Here is a 24,138-nt window from a genome sequence, read left to right on the forward strand (position 1 = left end):
GGAATACCCGACGCCGTCTACAACAAGCACCTATATCTTTTCGAACAACCACAACGACGACAACGACAACAACCACAACGGCAACAACGACGACAACAACAACGACAACGTCAACAAAAGAATCGTTAACAATTCGGTTAAGCTTCTACCCTCGCGCGCGATCAAACACGGGAAAATGCTGCAACGAATATACACGCAGCTTCGTGCAAGCTGTGTTCTCTCTCTCTCTCTCTCTCTCTCTCTCTCTCTCTCTATCTCTTTCGTGGTTGCTGTCGAGCTGTTGACACGCCGAGACCTTGTTGGCAATTGAAGCGCTTGCTTGCGTCGCGATGAAGCGAAACAGCGCGTGCCAAGTTACACTGCTTGCGAAACCTCCCCGCTTCCGCCGCAGCCGATTCGCGTTCGTTGCGCCTCTATAGCTGCCCGGCATGTTTGGCATCGCGTTGTTCTATGCTGAAGGAAAAATTCCCGCGCTCGTTGTTTGAAGCCTGCGGTGATTGCATCGAGACCGATGCCTCCAGAATGCCACTTGGCTCCTCGCAGTGCGATGCTTAACGACGTTTAACGCAAGCAGGAAACAATCTCCACAAAAAAGAGCTTCCTGTTCAGCGCACCCGCCTATAATTTTATTACCCTGCCAAGGCCGAATTCCAAAGATTGAGCGTACGGTTATCGAAATGTGAGCTTCGATTTCTTCCCTCCGTCTGTTACCCCTTCGCTTTATTGCTGCGTAGCATTGCCGCCGTCACACATACTTTTGCCTGTCACTGTTTTTCTATCTCACCTTTCATGTTCTTTACTCTTTATACCCTGCTGCCATAGCCAATTTGCTTTCGTCTTGCGCTTCTGGAGCTCGACGTCGGGGTTTCGATCGCGGTCCGTGGCTGTCGCCTTTCGGTGAGGCGATATGCATAGACGCTTCTGTACTTAGATTTAGGCGCACGTTAATGTACCCCAGGTGATCATAATTAATCCGGAACCACCGCCCCCAACCAGCACCTCCAAAACGGCGTGCTTCATTCTCATATCGTAGTTTTGAGCGTATACAATCCTATTTTCTTTCTTGCTCTGTATGTTTAAGGGGTTATGCGTGCACTAGTAAAAAGCGTCATGAACGTCCGTCACGTGTACGCACAAACGAGCGCACACACGTACATGGAAAGAGAGAGAGAGAGAGAGAGAGAGAGAGAGAGACGGACGGACAGACGGACGAGTAAATTAATCGAATTCCAGGGTTTCAAGTGCCGAAACCACGATCTGATTATGGGGCACGCCGCAGTGGGGCGACTCGGCAATTAATTTTGACCACCTGCGGGTTCTTCAACGTGCACCCAATGCAAGGCACCATGTCCGTTTTCGCATTTCGCCACCCATCGAAATGCGGCCGCCGCGATTCGATCGCGCGACCTCTCGCTTAGCATGCGCAGCACCGAAGCCACAAAGCAGACGATTCCGCTATAGCGACGATACCGGTCCAGACGATTCCGCAAGCGAAAGCGTTATTCACATTGCGCACAACCCCCGTTACTATAGGGCTTTCGCTATCGATAACGCAGCCCTGCGCGATGGCCTCGCGCTTCGCTTCCAAAAATACGCGCACGCATTTCTGTCTCTGATCAACGCATATACGTTGCCAGGACGGACGGTGATAAACGCAGGCTTCCCTTCCGACGCAACGTCCAACACATGTGTCGGTATGCGCGTGTCGCAAAATAGACGTTATCCACCGTTCCGGCGGCCAAATACGCTTTCTGCCCGCAAAACAATGGTCACGTGTCGCGTAATTGGCTTCCGGTATTGACGCGAACTTTGTGAACGAGAGAACTGCAACGGGGCGTTGTATCGCGCTGGTGGTATACACCGATGACTCAGCTAATCGACGCCCTAAGCCCTCGCTTTCTCATCCGGTTTTGCTTGACGGCTGATGATTGCAGGGGAGAAAGTGAACGAAGAGACACGCTCATTTATAAGGGGCAGAGTGATCGAGGCGCGTGCCAGTATTACAGGAAGCAGCGCGCTTGGCTGGTATATGCGCGCATAGGAATATGCGGTGCGCCCCCTAATGATTAAGACTTGTCTCAAAATATGGAAGGATGCAAGCAACCTGCTGGCATCGGTCCTGCGCCATGCGACGCGCGTGAAACGTCCTTCGAATAGTTTAGTAATCACTAATAATTACTTCCATTTCCGATGTTACATGTTCGTTATTCGTGTCTCGTTAACTGCCGCGCTTTCCCTTCCCCTAATTCCAAGCTGTCGTTTTTCGTTTCGATCAAAGCAGCGCAAGGTTCTGCATACTAGTAATACAAGCGCAAAAAAAAAAAAAACCTGGCGTTAGTTTCGGCGTTCGTCGCCATACTGGCAGCTAAGATTCCGGCATAGAAATGATAGCCAGTGCAGCGACTGGATTAAACTTCGTCCTTCTGGATCAGAGCGGCTTCGCTGAAGCTTATTTGTCATTGAAAGAGTGTTCTGGGCTGATTATTAGCCTCACTTAGCGTATACATTCCAAAATGTTTTCAGCATACTGCGGACAAAACGCTTTATCCAGATTTTCGAAAACAATTACCCATAGCCGGCATTATTCAGATTTTCAAAAACAATTACCCATAGTCAGTGCCATTAAAAAAAAAAGCACTCAGAAATCGTACGTATGTACTCCAGTGCGTTGATGTGTGTATGTATGTAATTAACCACTACATGCAACCAACGTGCAAGTATGAAATAGTTGCGAGCGTTAAACAAATAAAGGCTCTTAAGAAATTGTTCGAGTTGAGCATCCAACGCAAATGAACCACATTGTGATACAACAGACGTCGCAATGTATGTTATCGAGGAGCCATTGTAACCAGCGCGTGACATGACACTGCCGACTGTGATATATGTTATGACGCCGCTTCCGTCGCGAACAAAGTACGCTTGTCATGTACCAACCAACGCCATAAGAAAAACGGGTCTCGAAGGCCTGTTTCGAATCGATTGTGGGAATCAGAAGCAGGTCATATATATAGGTGCCATGTTTCGGACACCACATATTTCGGTAAACGTTTCTGTGTATTACCCACGAACACGATTTGGTAGTTGTTCGGAAACCGGCCTCATCCGACCTGCGTAACATTTGTGTTTTCGTCGCATAACTTGTCTTCACTAATATGGCTGACGGTTTACTTTCGATACGCTCAGTACTGAGAATCGCGCTGCGACTATCGCTGCAGTTAACATCCACAGACGCAAACTACACGGCTTGAAACCATCTACAAGCAGCGGTGTGTGTAGCGTTTTCATGATAACAATATTTAAAAAAAATTAATTGCAGGGGAACGTTCAGAACAGGCACGTAGGGCTAAGAGACACCGCGTAGTTGGGCGCTCCGGATTAATTTAGTCTACCTGCTTTCTCTTCTTTTTTCTTCAACGTGTGCTTCAATGTAACTACATAGAGGCCCGGGTTCACACACACACACACAAAAAAAAAAAAACTGTTCTGAAATGTTCGTAAGACCGAATTTCAGCCAATCGTGATGCTGCACACGTTATTAGCGAAGGATGCAGGGCGACGCCAAAGAGACTTACGAAGAAAAAGCTTCGTGAACTCGGCCACAGCATCTATGCTATTTACCCTCCTACCCCCTACCCCACATGGAGATGCGGCTGCCGTGCAAGGGTATCTAACCCGCGACCTTGTGCTCAGCTGCCGGACGACGTCGCCACCTGAACCTCCGCTAAGCTTCCGGCAGGCCTTCGGTGAAACAAGATTGTATTTGCCGCTGTTTTCGGCGTCGAGCTGAGGACTTCCTTTTTTTCCCCTTCAATCTGAGGGTCGCGTGTACGCTGCCGCAATTAATTACTGGCGTAGAATCTGACGAACAGCTTTCTCCGGCTCGAAGTTCTCTTTTAAAAAAAGAAAGAAAAGAAAGAAAGAGAAAGGAAATCAGGTTTGGATACCGAAGGCGAAATTGTTGCACTCGTACAAGTGCAGCTTGATCAAGGACGCTTTTCCTGGTTTTCCTCACTCGCGAGCGCTGGAATCTCGCGGTTGACGTTGCCATGAACGGGTACGTCGGTACTAGGACGACATCTTTTATTTAGAAAAAGAAAATGCAAACCTACAGGATGTTCATTAGCGCGCACGCACGCACGCACGCACGCAAGCACACAAAGAGAGAAGGCCCAATGCGGGACGTTTGTGTATATATATATATATATATATATATATATATATATATATATATATATATATATATATATATATATATTCTTTCCATAAATAAACTGAGTTGCCAGTCAGCGCTTGTGTGTTACCTTTCCTTGCGTCCTGGTTTCACAACTGGTATTATAATAAATAGCTACCAACTCACCCTATTTTCAGTACTATTACGCATAGCGGGTTCGTGAATAGAAAATTCCTTTGTAATGGTGCGTTCGAGTGGTTAGGTATTCATTGGAAAGAAAACATCGCGAAATTTTGGAGAAAACGCCCCCGCGCTGTTGCTTCCTCATAATGTAAAGCACGTTCGCGGGAGATCGCGTAATTATTTACCGCAGCAATTAATGCGTAATCGACATCTATGGATCACATCGCCTTGGCTATAGCTTAGGGTAAATGCTGCTCAACTTATGTTCAATTGGATAACCATTAAACGAAACATGCTGTATTTGGATGTCGCTGTAAGCAGTAAGCGTGAAGAACAGGGCCATTTCTTCCACTTATGTGTGTGCAAGTGCGATTTACTCTAAGCGAGACATATTTTTTTTGATAGCCCAAACAAGATATCTGCCGTTCATCTTACGGCATTTGTGCCATGCACTTTTTGTTTTCCAACCACTTGATTTACGCTACCAGGAAAGGCACTGCAAACACCTTGGCAAATTGCTAATCGTTACGGCAAACACGTGCTTGCCTGTTTAACGGCATCAAATTAATGGTGCTTTTTTCATGACGATAAACTTAAAGGCCGATGACACAATGCCCTTTCGTTGTCGACGCGATTAAGGGAGCTTACGGAGTAAATGGGCCCAAACAAGCGTCAGAAACCGCGTTTTCGATGATACGCATATAATCGAGCGATACGGAACAGATAAATAAATGATGGACAGTGACGTAGTTCGGCACTTCCAAAGCGAAATTGGTTTTCGCGATTAGTGGCACGTCGAGGCTTTTGTTGCTTTTTAATTCCCTCCTCTTTTGTTTTTTTTTTGTTTTCTGAGAACGATACCGCTCTTCCGGAAGGTGCGTCACTACTTAGCGACGGGGTAGTGGTAGGAGGGACTGGGCTGTTGACTGCTGCCACATTAAAAGTAAACGTCGTGCCCCCTTCTCGCATACGGGGTGCGGAATGTTATACCATATATAGCTTAAAACCTCGCATTCAATTCACCTCTTTCTGAATGTTTTAGCGGCCCGTCAGGCTTCAGTGTTGAGGGTCTTGGCGCTGAAATTCGCCACGCGCTCGCCATATCAGGGCCAGGACACGCTGCCCCTGGACCGACGTTTCTGTCAAACGGCAAACGCTAACCAACGTTATCTTCTATCGCGCTCACGGCTAGGTACTTTCGCGCAATCCATTCCTATTTCTCGCTACTCAAAGTGGGCGCTCGGACGGCTACAGCCAACTTTCCAGCAGTTTCGATTCCCTATCTCAGTGCAGAAATGCTCAAGAACAGGAACAAGAAAAACCGCGAACGCATTTTTTTTTTTTATAACTCGGGCAGTGTAACGGTTGCCAGGAAAGTGCGTATACAACGGTGCAATGTCACACATTAAGCCGCCGTCCTTCAAGAAAAGCTTGAGGTGACCTTCGCTGTAGATAAAGTATTACGCCAGTAATCTCGCATGCGCTTGAGTTATGCGTCCCTTGAAAGTCACGCTGCAGGGGGTAGAGACTTGTTTCACACTTATGTAAATGAGACCGAATGTAACTCTCTGTTACTAAACTTTCGCAGAGGTATACGCTCCCTTTGGCTGCAGTTCTTGCAGGCATTCGTTGCTTTATGCGGAAACTTCGCCATTACGCGGGAGCCACACCAGAGGAAAGCTTGTTTTGTGCCTTTATCACGGTTTGTTACTATAACTTTCGATTATTATGCAGCATCAGTCGAGATTACTGCCTCCGCTGATCAAGATTAGTGTCGGTTATATCAAGACGACATTGAAGTGGGCAATAGCTTCTGGACAATCTCGTATTGGAAAAATAACAATCCCTGTTTTTCTATTGACTGCGTTGCTGAAAGGAAAACAAATTAAGATGGAGTTAGCCTCGCCGGACGTTAGATGAATTATCGCAATTAGGCAACCGAATAACGTATATAGAAGAGAAAGGAAAAGCCTCGTCTAAAGGCACAGGAAAAGAAGCGAACAGAACAGTAATAATAATAAAAATAAAATAAACTCGCACGAAAGGCGTGTGGCCGAACATAGCACTTCATCAGTGCTCGTTACCTTTGACGTTGTTGCCCTCACGCTGTGCCACGGGCATTTCGTACTACGAATACATTTTGAACCAATATTTCTATTGCGCGATTCCTTTCAGTTTCCTCGCAATTGATAATTGTATTTCAGCGCTTTGCTTCAGCATGGCATTCCGACTCCGTGCCCGTCGCCGGTGCAGAGAGCGACAAAATCTTTGCGGTGCAGCAAACCTCAAGTCGACAGGTCCATGCGACCGCTTATAAACTTGATACGCATATTTAGGAGCACGCAAAACTCTCAGTTACCTTGCAAGGGTTTAGGTTCGGCCATGGTACGCCTTCATCCGGGGCTTATAGCGCACAAACTCGGGACAAAAACGGACAGCACTTGTGCGAGTGTCTCGACTTTCGTCTATTTTCTTCCGAAATTTGTCTGCGCTATAGAACTAAAAAACGCCCAATTTCTCTCCCTTTCTGTCTCTCTTGTCGTCTCCGTATCCCGTCTTCCCTGGTGCAGGGTAGCAAACCGGGCGTGCGTCTGGTTTAATCTCCCCGCCTTTCCTCTCTTTAATATCTCTCTATAAGGTACGTGTAGTTTGCTTGATGGCTTGGATACATCGAAGAAGCTTGCGACAACGTTCCTGCCGTAGCACTTCTTTTCACCGCTGAAGGCTAGGTCGTCGAAAGCAGTTGGTTCGTTTGCATCTCCACATTCTGAGCAGTCGTGGACGATTAGTCCATTTAATTTGCTCCATAGTTACCGCCTCCTCGTCGCCTGCGAGGCTGTTCTACGTAGGACACCTAGTTTCTCAGACACTGCCTGACTCATGGCAGGTTATGTTTTTTTTTTTCGTGTTTCCGCCGCGAGAACGCGACACGCGGTCACGCCCACCGCGTCAGACCACGCGTTCCGGGACCGATGGTGCGCGTGACGTCAGCGACAGGAAGCTTATGGCCATCTAGCATCGCGCATCCAACCGGCTGTGACGTTCGAAACCCACTTCCGGTTCTGTTACGTTTCTTTTTCTTCTTTTTCTTTTCGCAGAGGCCGTGCGCCCCTCTAGGGAGGAAGGCGTGACTTACTGGGTCACACCGCTCACGCTCTGCCTGCGACTGAGAAAGACAGTTCAGCGCACGGAGACAGGAACTACACTGGTCGGGCGTTACGAGCTTTTTTGCTTTCTCAACTAAGAAGTTCTTTTTTTTTGCCGTAGTTTCTTATTTTTGCTGCTTCTTAAAGTCTTAACAGGGGCATGTAGCGACATTTCCTCTTGTATTTTGTTGCCCTAATTTGGCCTTATGGTTCTGCGTGAAAACATTTCCTGCCGTGTTCTGCGGCCGAATTAAGGTAGTTTGTTTTTGTTGCAGTTTTCTGTGATATGAAGCTGCCTGACATGACGAACCGGAAAGGCACAAATGGAACAAGCGAGCGCAGATTTGCAACTGGGTTTATTTGGAAACGGAATACGCCTTACATATATTCTACAGACAACTTGTGACTTCTACGTGACATGTAGGCTGCCGCACCAGCTGGCAAAGTGCAGCTTAATAAATTAAAAAAAAAAATATTGTATAGTTTCTGATTGCATGTTTATTAGCATGTTTACTTTTTTGTACTTTATACTTGTACCCACACCCGAAATAGATCTTCCGGGGCTGGAGTATGTTCAAATAAATAAATATGCAACCCCCTCCCCCCCCTCTTTCTTTCGGTAAGTACACTTTAGAAGAAATCCGTTTTCTAGCGCAGTTGTAGTCGTATCAGTGCATTCACAAGCTCTTTCTGCGATGTATATCCCATTTAAATGTTACACTTTCGTTTAAGATGCACGTGTGCTTGTTCATTCAAACGTAAGGGGGCTTGGGGGGGGGGGGGGGGCGGACGTAGGGCAACGGTCTTTCCGTGCAGTGTCTGCTGCACAACATACGGCTTTATTGTCTGCGGCTCAATCGAACGGCCAAGTGCAGGTTCGGGCAAGGGCGTCACCGTCAGTTGCCTTCGAAAGGAGCAACGAGGATGGAGGGTTTGACATCGCCTTTACCGCATTCCACCGTGCGTTGAGAGTATAACTAAGCCGAGCGTAGAGGATATCAACACAGTCATTCAACGGCAACATACAGCGCCATTGATCGGGCTGTTCGAACTTGCGTTTCTAATTTTCTTTAAAGCATCTAGCTTTCTTTGGGAGCTTATGGCGATTTCTCGTCGGTGATCCTCCGTTTTCGTGGGCCGATCTCGAATATAGTGCATTCTGACACGGCGATATAAAACCGCGTGGTGGAACGGTACAACCGTGCAGTGGTACCGGTGGTACAGCATGGTGGCGTGATGGTAATGGGACCGTTCACGAATTCTTCCCTATGGAGAGCTATACTTCCGAACACCTTTCTGTGGCACTGAGGGGAAAGATACGGAGGCAAAGCGCATACAAGTAAGAGCGCTCCTGAAAGTAGTCCCACATTCTCATCCGCGTTAGTTTAAGCTGCGGCAGAGAAAGCATAAAGATATTATTTACAACAGAAAAATATAACAAGATACATCACAGAGTGTTAAATTTGACGTATTTTTTGTGTATTTCTTTCCGTGTTCTGGAAAATGCGAAACTGTCGCACGTTGAAGCTACGCTGACGCAGCGTATGTTTCAAGAAATCAACAGCGCTGTCAACATATATGCCTGACTACTTGGCGCAATAAGACGTGCGGCGAAGCTCCGCCCTCCTAGGTTCTGCGTTCGGGTAAGGTGAAAAGGGGTCGGCCGAACATAACACATAGTGTAATATACTGCCATAAATAACCACCTCCGAAAGCATGCTACACGCGCATTCTTGCGTACCAACCGAGGTTTGTTCTTCATAATTATTTTTGAAGGTTTATCACCAAACACCTACGGGAAAGTAGCACTCTATGCGATTCTATGTTGCAGCGCGGTTCACAATAACGCGTTGTGAGAGCGGACGCTACAGCCTAGGTTTCAGCCAGTATAAAGGAGCGGGTCTACGAAAATGCGCGTGCCTCGTGGCAGCACCGCTTCCCTCCCCGATTGTAAGCGTCACCTGCACTCAATGCGGAGCACGTCTAGTAGGCTGTTAACTCTTAGTGCACCACTATTGTCGAGTTTGATATGTGCTCTCATACGGATCCGCCATCGTCACACCTACAGCGCCGCACTGGAGTCGCCCGAACGGCGAAGCGTCGTCCAACGGGAACTCGCGGCACGAACACAGTGCCCCACATTTATGCGTCAGCACACCGACACAGCTGCCGCTGACGACGCCGTGTGGCTGGTTCGGCGGCGGCGGCGGATGGAGGCGGAGGGTAGACCGGAGGAGTCAGACGCCGCAAGGTCAAGCAGCGCGCGTTAGCCCTCCGTCAAGGAACCGCCTCCTCCTCTCCACTCGCTGAAACACACACCGGGCATCGTCGTGTGCGTATACTTGACTCGTGCCGGACGGCCCGCTTGGTCGTGTGGAACGGCCCGTGTCAGCTGCCGTTGCGGCAAGCGCCGTGGCACCGTCAGGCTGCAGTCGTTAGTGGTCGTCGTCGTACGTCGTAAAACGCGGCGAGACCTGTGAACGGTGGTGCTGCGGCAGATGACGCTGTACGTCATCCGTGACATCTCGCGGTACCGACGCGATGTCGGAAACGCCGCGTGCGCCTTTTGAATAACCACCGAGGGTGTAGGAGCAATAGGTGTGCCGGTAAGTGATGTAAGGCCCGTACTGTCTACTCGCGAGTGACGTGACAGCAGTTTCAGGAAGAGACCTCGAATGGGAGCAGGTGAAGAGACGTTTGTTCGGCTGTTTCGTGCCACAGTAGTGGTGAATGCCCGTCGCGTGTTCACCTTTACGAAACGTTCCTTCGCTGAACGGATGCGCCCCAATCACCGCTTCACGAGCTTCACCTTGTCGCATCGAGCGCATTACGTACCGTATACCTATCTACCCACACATCTATAATACGAGCACGAGTGAGAGCGCGCAAATCAGCTGGCGTTTGTATAAGATGATCGATTTAGCTGTTTCAGTGGCCAGTTTCTCAGTACAGCTGAAAGCTGGACGAGTCGGCATTTATTAACGATACATACAGACAGAACGAACAAAGACACAAACGCTTGCTTGTTCACTCTGCCTGTGTTTCATCTTTGGGCGTGCTGCATTTCGACAGTGAGGCAAGTAATCAATCGTTCGCACCCTCTAGAGAATGCGAAGCGAAAACATTCTGAATGTCGGTTCTGACGTTTAAACGAAGAAAATAAAAGGGCTGAAAAAAACGCATATCGATTCCCTTTGCCGCCCTGTCCGGTTCAGAACCACAGCAATAATAATAATTTGGCCGTTTAGGTGCACTGCATGGGACAAAGAGGTCACGGTATATTCTCCGGTTACTTCGGTCCTGCGCCAACAGCTTACCGTGTACACACCCCACAAACGATCAGTTTCCTATAGTGCGCATTGTTAGACTTGTAAAAAAAAGCATGCACATGTTCCCCTACGCTTCGAGCAGACCACTTGCTTTCGTTCCCTTATCTATGCAGTTATTGTTCAGTGTCACGGCCCCGCTTAGGATATATATATATATATATATATATATATATATATATATATATATATATATATATATATATATATATATATATATATATATATATATATATAATACGCACGAGAGCGCTGGGTTATTCGTGCTTTTCAGCAGGCTCCGGCACTTTAGACGAACTTGAGCTGCGGGACGGTCCGCTGGCGCGCATCGAGGCATTTCGCGCGCGTTTGGGCGTCGCTGCATTTTCGCCCGATAGCGGAATGCGGCTCCACTGACCGAAATCTGATCGAGCGAGGCCGTACATAGATGTGACTCACGCGCGCGTGACATCAAAATATGAAGTTGTCTCTTCCTTCCATGGGTGCACGAGCACCGTTAGCCGGTGTTGAGAGTATAAGCGGCGCAATGAGTGTTCCTAATTTAATAATAATAATAATAATAATAATAATAATAATAATAATAATAATAATAATAATAATAATAATAATAATAATAATAATAATGAAAGTAGTCAATACCTTGACGCGCTTGCTCGTTTTCCTGCGAGGTGAATATGGCCTTACGAATCTCAATAGACTGCTTCCTTAATATATTATTTTTCGCGAATTGGCATATTTATTTATTTCCACACGCTGTAAACTTCCCGGACTGTAGCGGGAGAGATACGGACGTAACGTTAATCCATGGGCAGCGAATATATTTAAGGACTTCGCATAACTTGCGAAAAGCAAACAAATGCCGATGACACAGTGTAATACGGCAGTTACCAATTGGAACAGATACAGTGAACCCCGCACATCTTACGGGTACTCTGTTCTGTTATATGGCAGTTGGCGTGGAGAGACTGAGGAGAAGAGCGACTCGGGGGCTGCTCCGTGTCGTACGACCCTGAATTATAACTCGATATATTACATTCACAATGGCAATGAAAAACAGTTTCACTATACTTACAAGTGATAGAGCTTCGACCGCGTACATAGCCAAGTACCATATCACAGTCAGCCGTACAGCCAGCCGTTTATTCTCCAATAGTCAACTTCATTTCTTACTGATAGGCTTGGCCCTGTAACATTATATCTACAGTTGATTCTGGGCCATTAAAATCCTAACTTACTGTGCGGGTACTACTACTACTACTACTACTGCAATACTACTGCATTGAAACCTGCCAACCGACGCTGCACCAGCGCGCGGGATTCGAACCTGCATCATCGCGCCAAAGGGTCACACTGTGCCGCCACACGGGCCACGAATATACTGTGCGTTCCGCGGCGAACAGTTGAAGGGTGCGCTCCCAGAAACAATCACACGCCCGCGCGCAAAAGAAAAAGAAAACCAGAAAAAAGAAAAGAGAAAGAGGAAGAAACAGACCGAGGAAAACGCGATTCAACGAACAACAGCGAGGCGGTAGTGCACTCTCCGACGGCGTCGCATTGCAACCGCGTCTTGTCCCGCTTTGGAGGCGGCGAGGTAGCACGACGCACCGAGCAGCCGAGCTCACGCACAGCGCCTCGGCGCTCACGCCATGCGGAATTGCCTCTCGTCCCTCTCCCTTCAGAGAGGCACGACGGGCGGAGGAGGCACGCGTCCGCTGCCAAAAGCCTCCTTCCTCCACACATCCCACTTAGCATGCCCCCCCCCCCCCCCCCATCCCCTCTGTTTCTTCTCGTTTTTCTTCTTTTCTTTCCACGAGTGCACACTGTAGTACACCTTCCTCGAGCTAACCTTCCTGCAGGCAGACTACAAACGAGAAGAAGCAGAGGAAGGCGAAGTGTGTCTCTTCATGACGTCTCTTCCTCAGCAATGTGGCCGCGTCTCGTTCTTTCCACGAGCGACGACGCGGTCGGTCGTGTCGGGGATGCTGTCGGAGGAGCTGCTCTAGATTGCACGGCTACGGCTTGGTTTCTTTCTTGACGGCTCCTCCTTTCCCATTCCCTCTCTTTCTCTCGGCTTCCTCGAGTATGTCCACATTCACCGGCAATTCGAGAGTGCTTGCGCATACAAACGCCCCCGCCTTGCATTTCAAATGTGCGTCCCCCTACCCTTCTTCGCATACCGGTCGTTCCACACGCTGATCGTGTCGTTGGCATCTGTCGAAGCTGTTAGTGGGGCACAGTGACGCGGCGAGGAAGATAATCGAGTGTACTTCGTAGGCGTGGTTTTTACACTGTAAAGAAAATTTCAAGTCCTGTTTCGCGACAAACTACAGCACCGTTATGGCTATATAAAGCACCAAAAGCACGTTAAATGTTGCTGTTGCTTTTCTCGTGGCTAGCGGGCGGAAATGTCTTTACCGGGAAGTTTCGATATGACGTTTGGTAATGAAAGGGTCATACCTACCCATGTTGCTTGGTAACTATATAGGGCATTTAAACGTTGGGCACGAGGTCGCCGGTCCGACTCACGACTGCGGCGGCCGCATTCCGATGGAGGCGAAGAGCAAGAATGCTAATGGGACCAGCCTTGCGCGCCCGTTAAAGAACAGCAGTTAGTTAAAATTAATCCGGAACTCCCCGCCATCACCCCTCTCGTGTGAAAGTTGTGGATTTGGAACTTCATAGATTTTAGAACTTGAATTACGTCAGCGTTCACGCGACAGCGAGCCGTCTTTTTAACGTTGTTGCTCTTCGTATCAAATAAACAGCCATGATCGATGCGCGTGCAAAAGAAAAATCAGCTTTCATTCTAAACTTCACATTATTTCAAAATGTATTTTTATTTTTTGCTAAGGGCGACGATATTTGAAACACACATCTGTTATCTTCTCAAACGTCGTTATTGTCTGTGTGGTGTCCTTACTGCCGACAATTGTCTACAGGTGCAAAAAAATAACATTCTCCTGAATGTACCATAACGCTCTGTCGAGTGACATTAAGTTTCAGAAACACGCGAGAAATAAGCTTTACAGCGAACGAATCCCGGAACTATGCTTTCGCTCGTTCACGAGAGCTTGCGAAAGAAGGCGTGAAAGTCGGGGAGAATAAGAAAGATAAAGTTATCTCATCTAGGAATAGTCCTAATAAGAATAAGTTAGGAACAGCGCCAAGGCCACGGGCCAAGCCTTAGACGCTCTCAAGGATATCTAAACGGACTGCACGTTTCCTTAAAACATTGTTGATTAAAAAAAAAACGTGTTCGATTTGATCAGTCTCTATTTTTTAAATCTCGCTAGTATACGAACAGCGTCTACTCTATATCAACGAAATTTCACCTCGACACGACCCCTCTCCTCCTGCCTATATGAGAGTTATTTGTAGATGCGTTTACGAAACTACCCTCCTTTGGCTCGGTGCATAGCGTGACGTCACCGAAGGCTTAATCGCACTAGTTAGCAGGAACCGCGCTTTCAAGGTTCCTTGCGACCTTATTTATTACAGAACTCAGTATTAAATGCTTCGTAATACTATATAATATGTATACACAGTATTGTAGTATTCAGTATTACAGAACAATTGTAAAGAACTCAGTAGGGCACGCTGCGGAGAGTGGAGGATAACGTATGAATGAGCGAGTAAAACGAATTCATTGTTCATTTGTAAATCTTGAAAATAATACTGTGGTACGCAAAAACAATATGCAATAGAGTAAGTAGCGAACGAAAAAAATTACCGACGATTACGATACTCCCCAATGCGAAAGTTGAGCGCGGCTATATACGTGTTTTCATTTCGTGATATACTGAGTCAAAGAATTTGAGACAGACATTTGGCAGAGCCGGCGATCGTCGAAAATCCGATCAGCGGGTCAAGCGCGTCGGCTTTTATGCACGACTCGTTGAAGGTTCTAGCGTAATCGCTGGTGCCGCGTGGAAAGTGCTACACAGTTCGCGTCGTTGGTGTTGGGTTGTTAAGCACGAGGTCGCAGGATCGAATCCCGGGATCGAACCCCCTTTATGCTGACGCATTAAAGGGTAATACGGCTCACAGGAATTTACTCGACACAGGGAGAGGCGATTGGCATAACATTTGACAGCACTTTTGATGGCGCGCATGGGATAAATATCAATCAAATGTAATCCTTCGTGAGTTACAAAGTTCCCGGCTGTACCGTTAAAGGCCCCACCAGGCACAAGTATCTAGATGTATCTACCTTAATACCTCTCCTACTCCAAAGCGAAAACATAAACAAATATTTGCAAGCAGAGTACAGTTTTGGGTATCCCACAAGTCTTTTAAACAAATATTTATAAACGAGAAAGAGGTAGTGTCACGGAAAGAAAGAGACTCTATTTTCTCCAGCCCTTGAGGGAGCACGATTCGACGGCAATCTTGGCGAATTTTAAGCCGAGGGGACAGGGGACAGAGTATTACGCTCACTTCCATCAGCATTTATTCTTTTTTTCTTGGAGCTGATCCGCGCTCCTACAAGGGCTACAGAAGACAGTAGCAACCTTTCTCTTCTTCATAAAGAACCGCTTCTCTCTCAACGTTTTCGAATGGTCACATGTTTAGGCGACGGAGACACTAAGGTTAGGCAGTGGTTTTAACGCGATACGGCCCCGCGTCACAGAAAGTCCGGTGACGTCGTCCCGCGTCCTGCCGTTAAGCGAAAAGAATTTATAACCAAATTACTAATCACGCATACCCAACGACTCTTCTACCACCAGAGTCGCTCATACCTTGTCTCGCATTCTTTACAAAGTCATTCCTCGGAATATCGAGAACGGCAGCCCACAGACAAATGTAATGGGAAAAAACACACTCCGGAGACCCTGGTTCGATTCCCACCAGCCCATCTTGCAATATGTTTTTTTATTTATGAAGTGCCTTCTGGGATTTATCGCTCACGGCCAACGCCGCCGACGTCGACACCGGCTTTTCTGCGACACGAGCTCCTTAACGCTGTTGCGTTAAAAAAACACCGATACCGCATAGCCTTTATGTTAGCTCTTCTCGGAGTGAAATATTAGAAGTGCGAAACAATAACAGGAGATCGACCCACGCAAGAGGCCGCGTTTCTACCAGAAAGCTTGTCTTCTCGCATAGCGTTCGCCGCCAGCGTTTCCCGCTAAGTGTTACGGTTACATAAGCTGTAGTTGCCGGGTATCGCGTTCCATTCTTAAAGGCGAAGCTTAAGAGGAAGCTTTAGCCCGGGTGCTCTTGTCTAAATACACATAAAACGATCATTCGTATTTCTCGGCAACCAGTGAACCAAACTTGACGAAGTTTGTTGCATTTCGAAGAAAAACTTAGAATCGAGTGACTGTTGGTCTTGAATTCTTTATTCAGGTCCTCAATTTTTAATGAAAAATTCGCAAAAATCAAAACTTTTCAAGAAACGAAATTATCGAGTTTACAACTCTCTAACTCAGTAACGAAAAACGATAATACAATTCTGTGAATTGCATATAGTAGTACATCTAAAGCGGACAAAATCCATTTGTTACACATGAATCTAAAAAAAAATGGTAATATGGAAATACAGCTTTTGCAGAACCCTTGTAAACAACGTAACAAATTCACGTAAGATATAAAATGACATATCGAATTTGTTCGCTTTCAATGATGTAATGGATGCCTCTTACAGAACCTCGATATCTGCTCTTGATGCAGAGCTAGGAATTTGCAAACTTCGTGCTTCTATTTTTTTCAAACTATCGAATTTTTGGAAATTCTTGTAACAAAACTCAGGACCTAAATCAAAATTCCGCTTCCAACAGTCACTCTCTCTCAAATGCAACAAATTTCATTAAAATAGGTCTTGGGGTTATCTCAGAAAAACGTTTCTGCCTTTTACATCTATTTGAATAGGCCACATCGGAGTTGGGCCCGAGCTAAAGCTTCCTAGTAAGCGTCCTCCAAATTTTGGCCGTCTCGTCAGATTTCGTGCGTCTGTCAGCAACACGTCGTCACATTCGTTTTCTTTTCGTGCTGTTAGTTCCTCGTCTAGACCCGCCGTGGTTGCTCAGTGGCTATGGTGTTGGGCTGCTGAGCACGAGATCGCGGGATCGTATCCCGGCCGTGGCGGCCGCATTTCGATGGAGGCGAAATGCGAAAACACCCATGTATTTAGATTTAGGTGCACGTTAAAGAACCCCAGGTGGTGGGAATTTCCGGAGTCCTCCACTACGGCGTGCCTCATAATCAGAAAGTGGTTTTGGCACGTAAAACCCCATAATTTAATTTTAAAGTTCTTCGTCTAGTTTCGTACAGTCTCAAGCTACAACCCGCGATGTGCACATTACGATTCGCACTCTGTACTAGTTCACCTGTGCACTTGTCGTTAAACCACAATAAATTTTTTTCTGTGTTTCGATTCATTCAGGCGCACTTTCTGGCTAGAGCGTTCGTGGTAACTTTACATAAACTGATTGCGCCGTAAGACAGAGCTACCAGACAACTGTAAGTGCAGTTTAGTCCTAGACGCATCGCTCGGCGTCCCTTATGGCCCTTTTTATCTGGCCTGGGATTGTTATGTGTTACTGTGCGCCTGCTGAAAAAAGAAAAAAAAAACGAAAGAAAGAACGTGGCATGAAATGAAATCGCAAGTGCCGCATCCAAGAAGCGTAGCTTTAATTATATGACATGGCTGGTGTTTTAGCTAGTTTCTTATATGCTTTCGTGTCACTATACTATTGAATGTTGATACCAACGTTCAGAAACTTGCCAAATAGAGCGCATGATCTGAGAACAAGTGCCGCGTACATAGTGCACACAAACAGTGAGAGACAGGGAAAGAGAGAGAGAGAAATGTATACGGTTGATAGATGGTGGTATTGTACAATTGTGGTGGTATTGTGCCTTCATTGTGACTCACCAAGTTCGTGTGGTGATTTGTCGAAATTATATTTTTCTGCAGAGTTTTAGAAACAATAGAGAAATGCTTAAGTCGCAAGCCACAACGCTGAGACAATATAGGCAAGTAATAACCGCGCCATTTCCTATTCTGAATACGCCGTCTCCTACTTGCAAACTTTGGTGCTTTCTTAGCAATAGGAGCAACGGAGAACCGTGTATCCTAGGACAGAAGAGTGGTTTCGTTCGTAGCAACGTAAGCGAAAACGAATGGCCGTACACTTAACTACGTTTCCAGCGTTTGCTTACGAACTTAACCAGTAGTTGATGCGCTCTTTGCCGTTTTCTCAGATAACCGGCGTGCCGAGTTAAACGGCTCAGGGATCGCTTTTATCGGGCAGACGGCGAACAGAAAATATTTCCAGGAAGCATGTTTTATAGCGTCGGAACCGAGTGGAGCAAAGGCGCTTGGTACACGACGGTGCCGTGGTATTCAGGGCTGTAAGGCAGGCTACCCTCCCCCGCCATAACGGCCGTTTTGATGGGGCTACGGACCGCGTAATCACTTCCTCGACGTTATTTCGCCGTCTGGTATGGTCCCCTCTCCGCTCGTTGCAAGCGTTCGCGTGTACGCGACGTCGTCTTTAGCTCGCAACGTTTCTCTGCTACACACATCGAAACAGGAAGGAAAATGTCAACAAACTCTCGGCAAAACGGCTTTGCTAAGCACTCTTTCTTTTTTTTTCTTTTCTCGCCTTATATTCTACGCTTTTCTTTCTCGCTCAAGGTCGCTCAGTGGCCGCAATTTCTGGCTGCTTCGAATAGATCGCGCGCGATACGCTTCGCTTCTTTATGCGGCTAGCTATGCCGCTCCGGTTCGCCCCCTTTCGTTCATTCAGACATGCTGCTACTAATTTGCTCCACCCCCTTTATTTTTTATATCGTTGTTATTTCTTGCTTCGGGTGTTGCGTGAGCGGCGGCAGCCGGACTGGGTTACTGGGCGTACAGAGGGTGGCACGCGGATTTTTGGTTCGTGGGCGCCAGGCGGGTGTTGTTTTCTTGCTACGCTTATTGTTTTCGCAAATTGCTTTTGAATCACTGTAAAGCACAGACGCGAGCTGTCGGCGACCGAGGTTATAGCGAGCGGGGCGTGCCGACAAACTTTGCCCGCGCGACGAGCGCTGCTGATAGATCCTGCGCCGACAGATCGGATTTATTTTGGACTTTGTATACGTCTCTCTATATAGTCCATAAGTTGTTAGTCAATGGTTAGTAGAAACTGAGCTGCAGCAGGTGATCGAGAAAACAGATAACTTTCGCTTTATAAGAGTAACAAGATAAGAGAATGCGACAAAAAGGCGCGGCAGAGAAATAGATGGGAGCCGTCGAGGTAGGCTGTGACATACTATTGCGACCCGCGAGGTAGCGGGTTCGATTACCAGCCACGGCGGCTGCATTCCGGCGTTAAAAATTACCACGCGGTCGGAGCAAATCGGGAACTGTCCACTACACGACGTGTTTCGTAGCCACTCATTAAGCTTACGCTTAATTTGTGCGACCATCTGTGACTATTAATGGGATTTCTGTAAAACCACACGCGTCAGCGAACTTGCCGCAATTTCCTTCTTTCCTTCCCTCCTCTCTCTCCATGTGATCTTTGTTTTCCCCTTTTCCATTCCCCCGGTGTAGGGTAGCCAACCGGACGTTATTCTAGTTAACCTCCCTGCCTTCTACTTTTCTCTTTCCTCCTCCTAGACAACCCTCGCTCTATCAGAAGTAAAGGTGTTACGGCCAGAACAGGATATTTCAGATATGTGTATAGGTGGGTCAGGTTCCACGGAGGGCTGCGGTAAATGAAGATCTCTTGCGGTGGCTTCTGTCCTGCCATGGACCGGATTAGGTTGATCACGATGATCTGCAGATTGCAGTCTCTACTGTGTCCGGCGGCGAGCTCGCGCATGCATGACGTATAAGCGCGGCGCGACGCAGTGCTTTTATAGTGCGCGGGCTATAAGTGGGTACAGTCGGTGGAAAAAATTTTCGGGACACATCAAGAACGCAAGCCCCGGGCCTCCTCAGAGGCTATGCAGACTGCCAGGACCCGGAAGTCTGCTCTACAACCACGCATAAGTTCATGAACACTTTAATATAATTTCTTTTTGTTAGGACGGCTCTAGCATGGTGCCGAATACCTCGAGCAACTCTATGTATATATATGTGGCGCGCTGACAAGCTTTAGAAAGGACCCGCATACCCGGGTTAGAGGGTGCGTTTTGGTTGTTTTCTTGCGGAGTCACCTTTTGGTCCGTAAGTCTACTCATTCTTCTCATGCTTCATTCTGCGTTTCAGTTCCTGCTAAGTTCCCGAAGTAATGTGCTTCACAACAATTCATTAGTAACATGTGTTCCTTAAATGCAACGTGTAGGCACAAACTCTGGAAATAAACGAATAAGTCAATAAATCATGAATAAATCACCACTCTATATCGCAAGCAAATTTGCCGTGACTTACTCTAGCACAGAATAACTATTTTTCTTCCTTTTCCAAAAGACCACATCATCGTATAAATAATTAAGCTACGGTATGTACAATGACATCGTGACACTGGGTTCTCTCACAGCCGAGTCGGACAGCCAAATTGTTTTGCGAACAATCCGCAGGTACACATATTCCGGAGGGCGCAGACAATTGGCTTGTACCACTGTGCGCGATATGCAGTGGTCGTATCCAAGCGTTCGACGGTAGCGCTATTCAGTATTCCCTAGCAGGTATGCTTAAATGGAGTCCAACTGGAGATGTTGGAAGTACTGCGCCTCCGGCTACTCCCCCCAACTTAGAGGCAGCGACAGAGATTCATTACAAGGCGAAGCCGGCCCGAACGGCCAAGTCCGATCCCCGCCGTCAAAGCGCATTTTACCCTCGCACTATATAGTATAGCCTTGAATGCTAAGTCACACGACTTCGTAGCGCCGCCAGAGCGCTACGAAATGACCAGTCCTAGACGTCATTATACAGTCGGTCGATTGCAGGGTCTTGGGACATTGGAGAAATGGAAAGCACGATTTGAAATCGGAACGTGAAATCGAGAAGGTTGAAAATCGAATTGTCTGTTGCAAAAAAAGAAAAAAAAAAGGGGGGGGGGTGCTCCGTGTCTAGTCCGAGTTCTTCCGCCATTTTCCCCAAGTCGGATCTTTCGAAGCGTGTTGTGCGGACTCGCGACCCGGTACGTACTTGCTTGCATTGTGCGCTTTCCGCGCTGTGTTACAGTAGACTTCAAGCTCCATTAGGTGCCGCCAGTTTCTTTGCACGTCTATCGAAGGGTGAAGGCTACGAACAACGCTGTACACTTCTCGGGGGAACGTGTATGGTTGCGTCAGCGAAGGCACGGCTTACGTGCGCACATACAAAGTTACAAGCAACGGTAGGAGACGTATCCTGGGGTTCTCCTTTATTTGAAGTATATGCAACGAAGATAACATGTCTGCAGATACATTTCGCCTCTGACAACTTCTTCGCGTTTCCACGATGGTCATTACATCGTTCACCGCATATCTGGGAACGCTGGGCTTACGTTGCGCCTTGAGGCTTACGAGTGGAACTGTACATCGTTTTGCCGGTGTTGGTGAATATGTGCGTGTTCTCTTTAAAGTTTTTCAGCTATCGCATCCGACCGTTCTCAGCCGCAACGTTTATGTTTTGAACACCTTGTAATACCGAGCGTCTGTAAAAAAAAATTGTTACGTTTGCGTGCTACGTACCGGCTGTTTCGGCGAACACACAAACAAATTCTTAAAGGTTGTCTGCGGCAGATAGCACAATTCTAGCTAATGAGCTGGTCTGCTCGAAGAGGCCCACATTACTTGCACAAAAAGCTGATGTGCATGATCGACGAATTAACAAAAATTTACTAATTAAGTTTCTAACGAATTACATTACAGCCCATATTGCAATTTACAAATTCTAACCGTGGAATTGGCAAGGCGGATCCACTTGGAACGAATTCTCAGGGCCACACCAGTTTCGAGATTTTAATTCCCGAACTTTGCGGAGAAATACATTGCCGTTCCAGTTACTTTCTTAACAAAATGACGTTTTATGCATTGAAGCACAAAAGTAACTGGAACGCCAATGCATTTATCCGCAAACTTCGGAAATTAACATCTCGAAACAGGTGTGATCCTGATAATTCGTTCTGAGTGGAATGGCCTTGCAAATTCCACGGCTAGAATTTGTAAATTGCAATATGCACCATAAGATAATTAGTTGAAAACTTAATTAGCCGGTTATGCATTTCAATTTTTTGTGCTAGTAATGCCCGCCTCTTCGAGTAGACCAGCTAATGAACTAGAATTGTTCTATCTGCCACAGGCAATCATTAAAATTTTTTGAAAGTGTTCGCTGAAACACCCGGTTTATGACAGCGGTTGAATTAACTCGTCTTCTCGATTTCGTCTTTTGTTTTGTGCGCGCACCAGAACGCAGACGTTGTAAGTTCCTCAAAGGCACGTCGAGTAAACGTTGAAAGCTAATTATAATATCACGATGAGTGAGTTAGCTGTTGGGGAATGCTTTTGATAATATCCGTCAAACCTATTCACTCATTGCGGATTCTCGGAGCTGCTGCACGTATCATTCAACACGCTGAAGGAAAAACGCGAAGCAAATAAGAACCTTTCGCGTAAACCACCTGACCCGGTTTTCTAGCACGTCCTGCGAACGCCAGGTTACAGACCTTATAGACACGCTAAATAATTCGATCGTGATTTGCATATGCTCCTAAGGTGGGTTAGCGTACTTCTTGTGTGTAGCAGGTCTACGTTGTGATGAACGGAAACAAGCTACAAAACGTTGACAGCTAGGGAATGGTGGCCAAGCATTGATAAGAGCTCTGTGATCAGCTTACCTGTAGCGACTACGACGCCGAGGAAGAGCGCGACGAGCCATCCTGCACATCCGACAAAGTTCTTCGTCCCCATCTTCTTCAACAGAGGACAGCGAGAAAGAACCCGGAGGGAGAAGCCCAACTCGCAGGGGCTCACGCAACCGTTTCCATTCGCACGGCACAAACGAACGTGTAGCGAGAACGCAAACACACACCACGAGAGAGAGAGGGAGATAAAAAAAAGAAACTTGGTCACACAGCACAATGGGCACACACGCCAATTGCCAAGTTTTGCCTTAGCGCCTCACACACCAGTAGTTTTCTTCATCACTTCTCGTCTCCTGACGCTCGGGGAAAAAAAAAAAATGCACTCTTCTGTTTTGTATATCAACAGCGGCGAAGGCAACTTCCTACACAGTCCGCGGAAGCACCTTCGTTGATTCTTTGAAGCTCGGATTCCGTTAACGCGTGCGTTGAGACGAACGCACGACTTCCACGAGCGGGAAGTCGGTGCTTCCGTTTCGTGTATCCTCAGTGTCGAAACCAAGTTCCTACGATGCTTGTGGGATCATCGTTAGAGGCTATTCTCGCGAACCTGGGATTCCCTCCCTGCACCTTCTCAGAGAGATTGGAAGAGAAACAACTTTCGCAGATCAGGTATAAAAAGTAAACACTTGTGAAGCTTCGCAAGATTACATCGCGTTCCACACGGGGCACGGGTGAAGCAGTCACCTTGCTTCTCACGACGCGCACAACACACGGACGAAGGAGACCAGCATAGCGACGACGTCTTTCGGAAATGCGAAAATCCCGCAGCGACGAAGCACAGAGAGAAACACACGTGAGGAGCGCGCGCACCGACTTTCGAAACGCGGTAACGAGGCACACCACCGACCCTCGGCTTCACAAACGCGCCCGCTGCCGCACCGCAGCTGGCGGTTCACCTTCGACAGCGACCAGCGCACAACTGCCGCACCGTTCCTCGGCCGCCGCCGCCAAAAGCACCGCGTGCGACGGTCCGTTTGTGTTCGCCGCGTCGCACCTCCTCTCCCACTCCGGCAAACCTCTCTCTCAATTCACTCTTTCTCTCTTGTTGTGCGCAACCTCCTCGTGGCTCCTCGCACCGAGGAGTTCAGCGCGGCCAAACGCAACGGCTTGAAAGACGGCGCTCTATTCCCCCCCCCCCCCCCCTTCTCCACACCGGTTGTCCCTAGAATCCCTAGCGTAGTATCGGATATTCCCTGTTCCGAAACCGTAGGTCCGGTGGCAACGACCTGTGTCCGCGTGGGATCAAGGAACGTGTACATAATAATAATAATAATAATAATAATAATAATAATAATAATAATAATAATAATAATAATAATAATAATACCTTTATTGCCACTAATAAAAAAAGAACAAACAGTAAATTTGTTCAGGGCTGCCAAAGCCACTGAAGGCTTGAGCGGCAGAGCCTAGCAGGCAGCAAAACCGTACACGGCATATTAACAGAGTAATATTAAGCATTGAGCTCGAGTATAGCATACAAGAAAAAAAGTCATAAAAATTTATAGTGTCTGTGAAATTTTTTT

At 47.2% G+C, this 24,138-nt stretch overlaps 1 protein-coding gene across 1 annotated transcript in view; it reads right to left on the reverse strand.

Annotated features, from left to right (window-relative positions):
- LOC126528072 (complement receptor type 2-like) overlaps positions 1 to 23,550 on the reverse strand; it is a 138,132-nt gene extending 114,582 nt beyond the window's left edge. The window contains exon 1 of the mRNA XM_050175935.3: positions 22,586 to 23,550. Coding sequence (XP_050031892.1) covers positions 22,586 to 22,658 — 73 coding nt within the window. The 5' untranslated portion in view covers positions 22,659 to 23,550. The remainder of the gene's footprint in view (positions 1 to 22,585) is intronic.
- Positions 23,551 to 24,138: the final 588 nt, after the last annotated feature.

Source organism: Dermacentor andersoni, chromosome 9 (genome assembly GCF_023375885.2).
Source record: "Dermacentor andersoni chromosome 9, qqDerAnde1_hic_scaffold, whole genome shotgun sequence".
In the NCBI taxonomy this organism is placed as follows: domain Eukaryota; kingdom Metazoa; phylum Arthropoda; class Arachnida; order Ixodida; family Ixodidae; genus Dermacentor; species Dermacentor andersoni.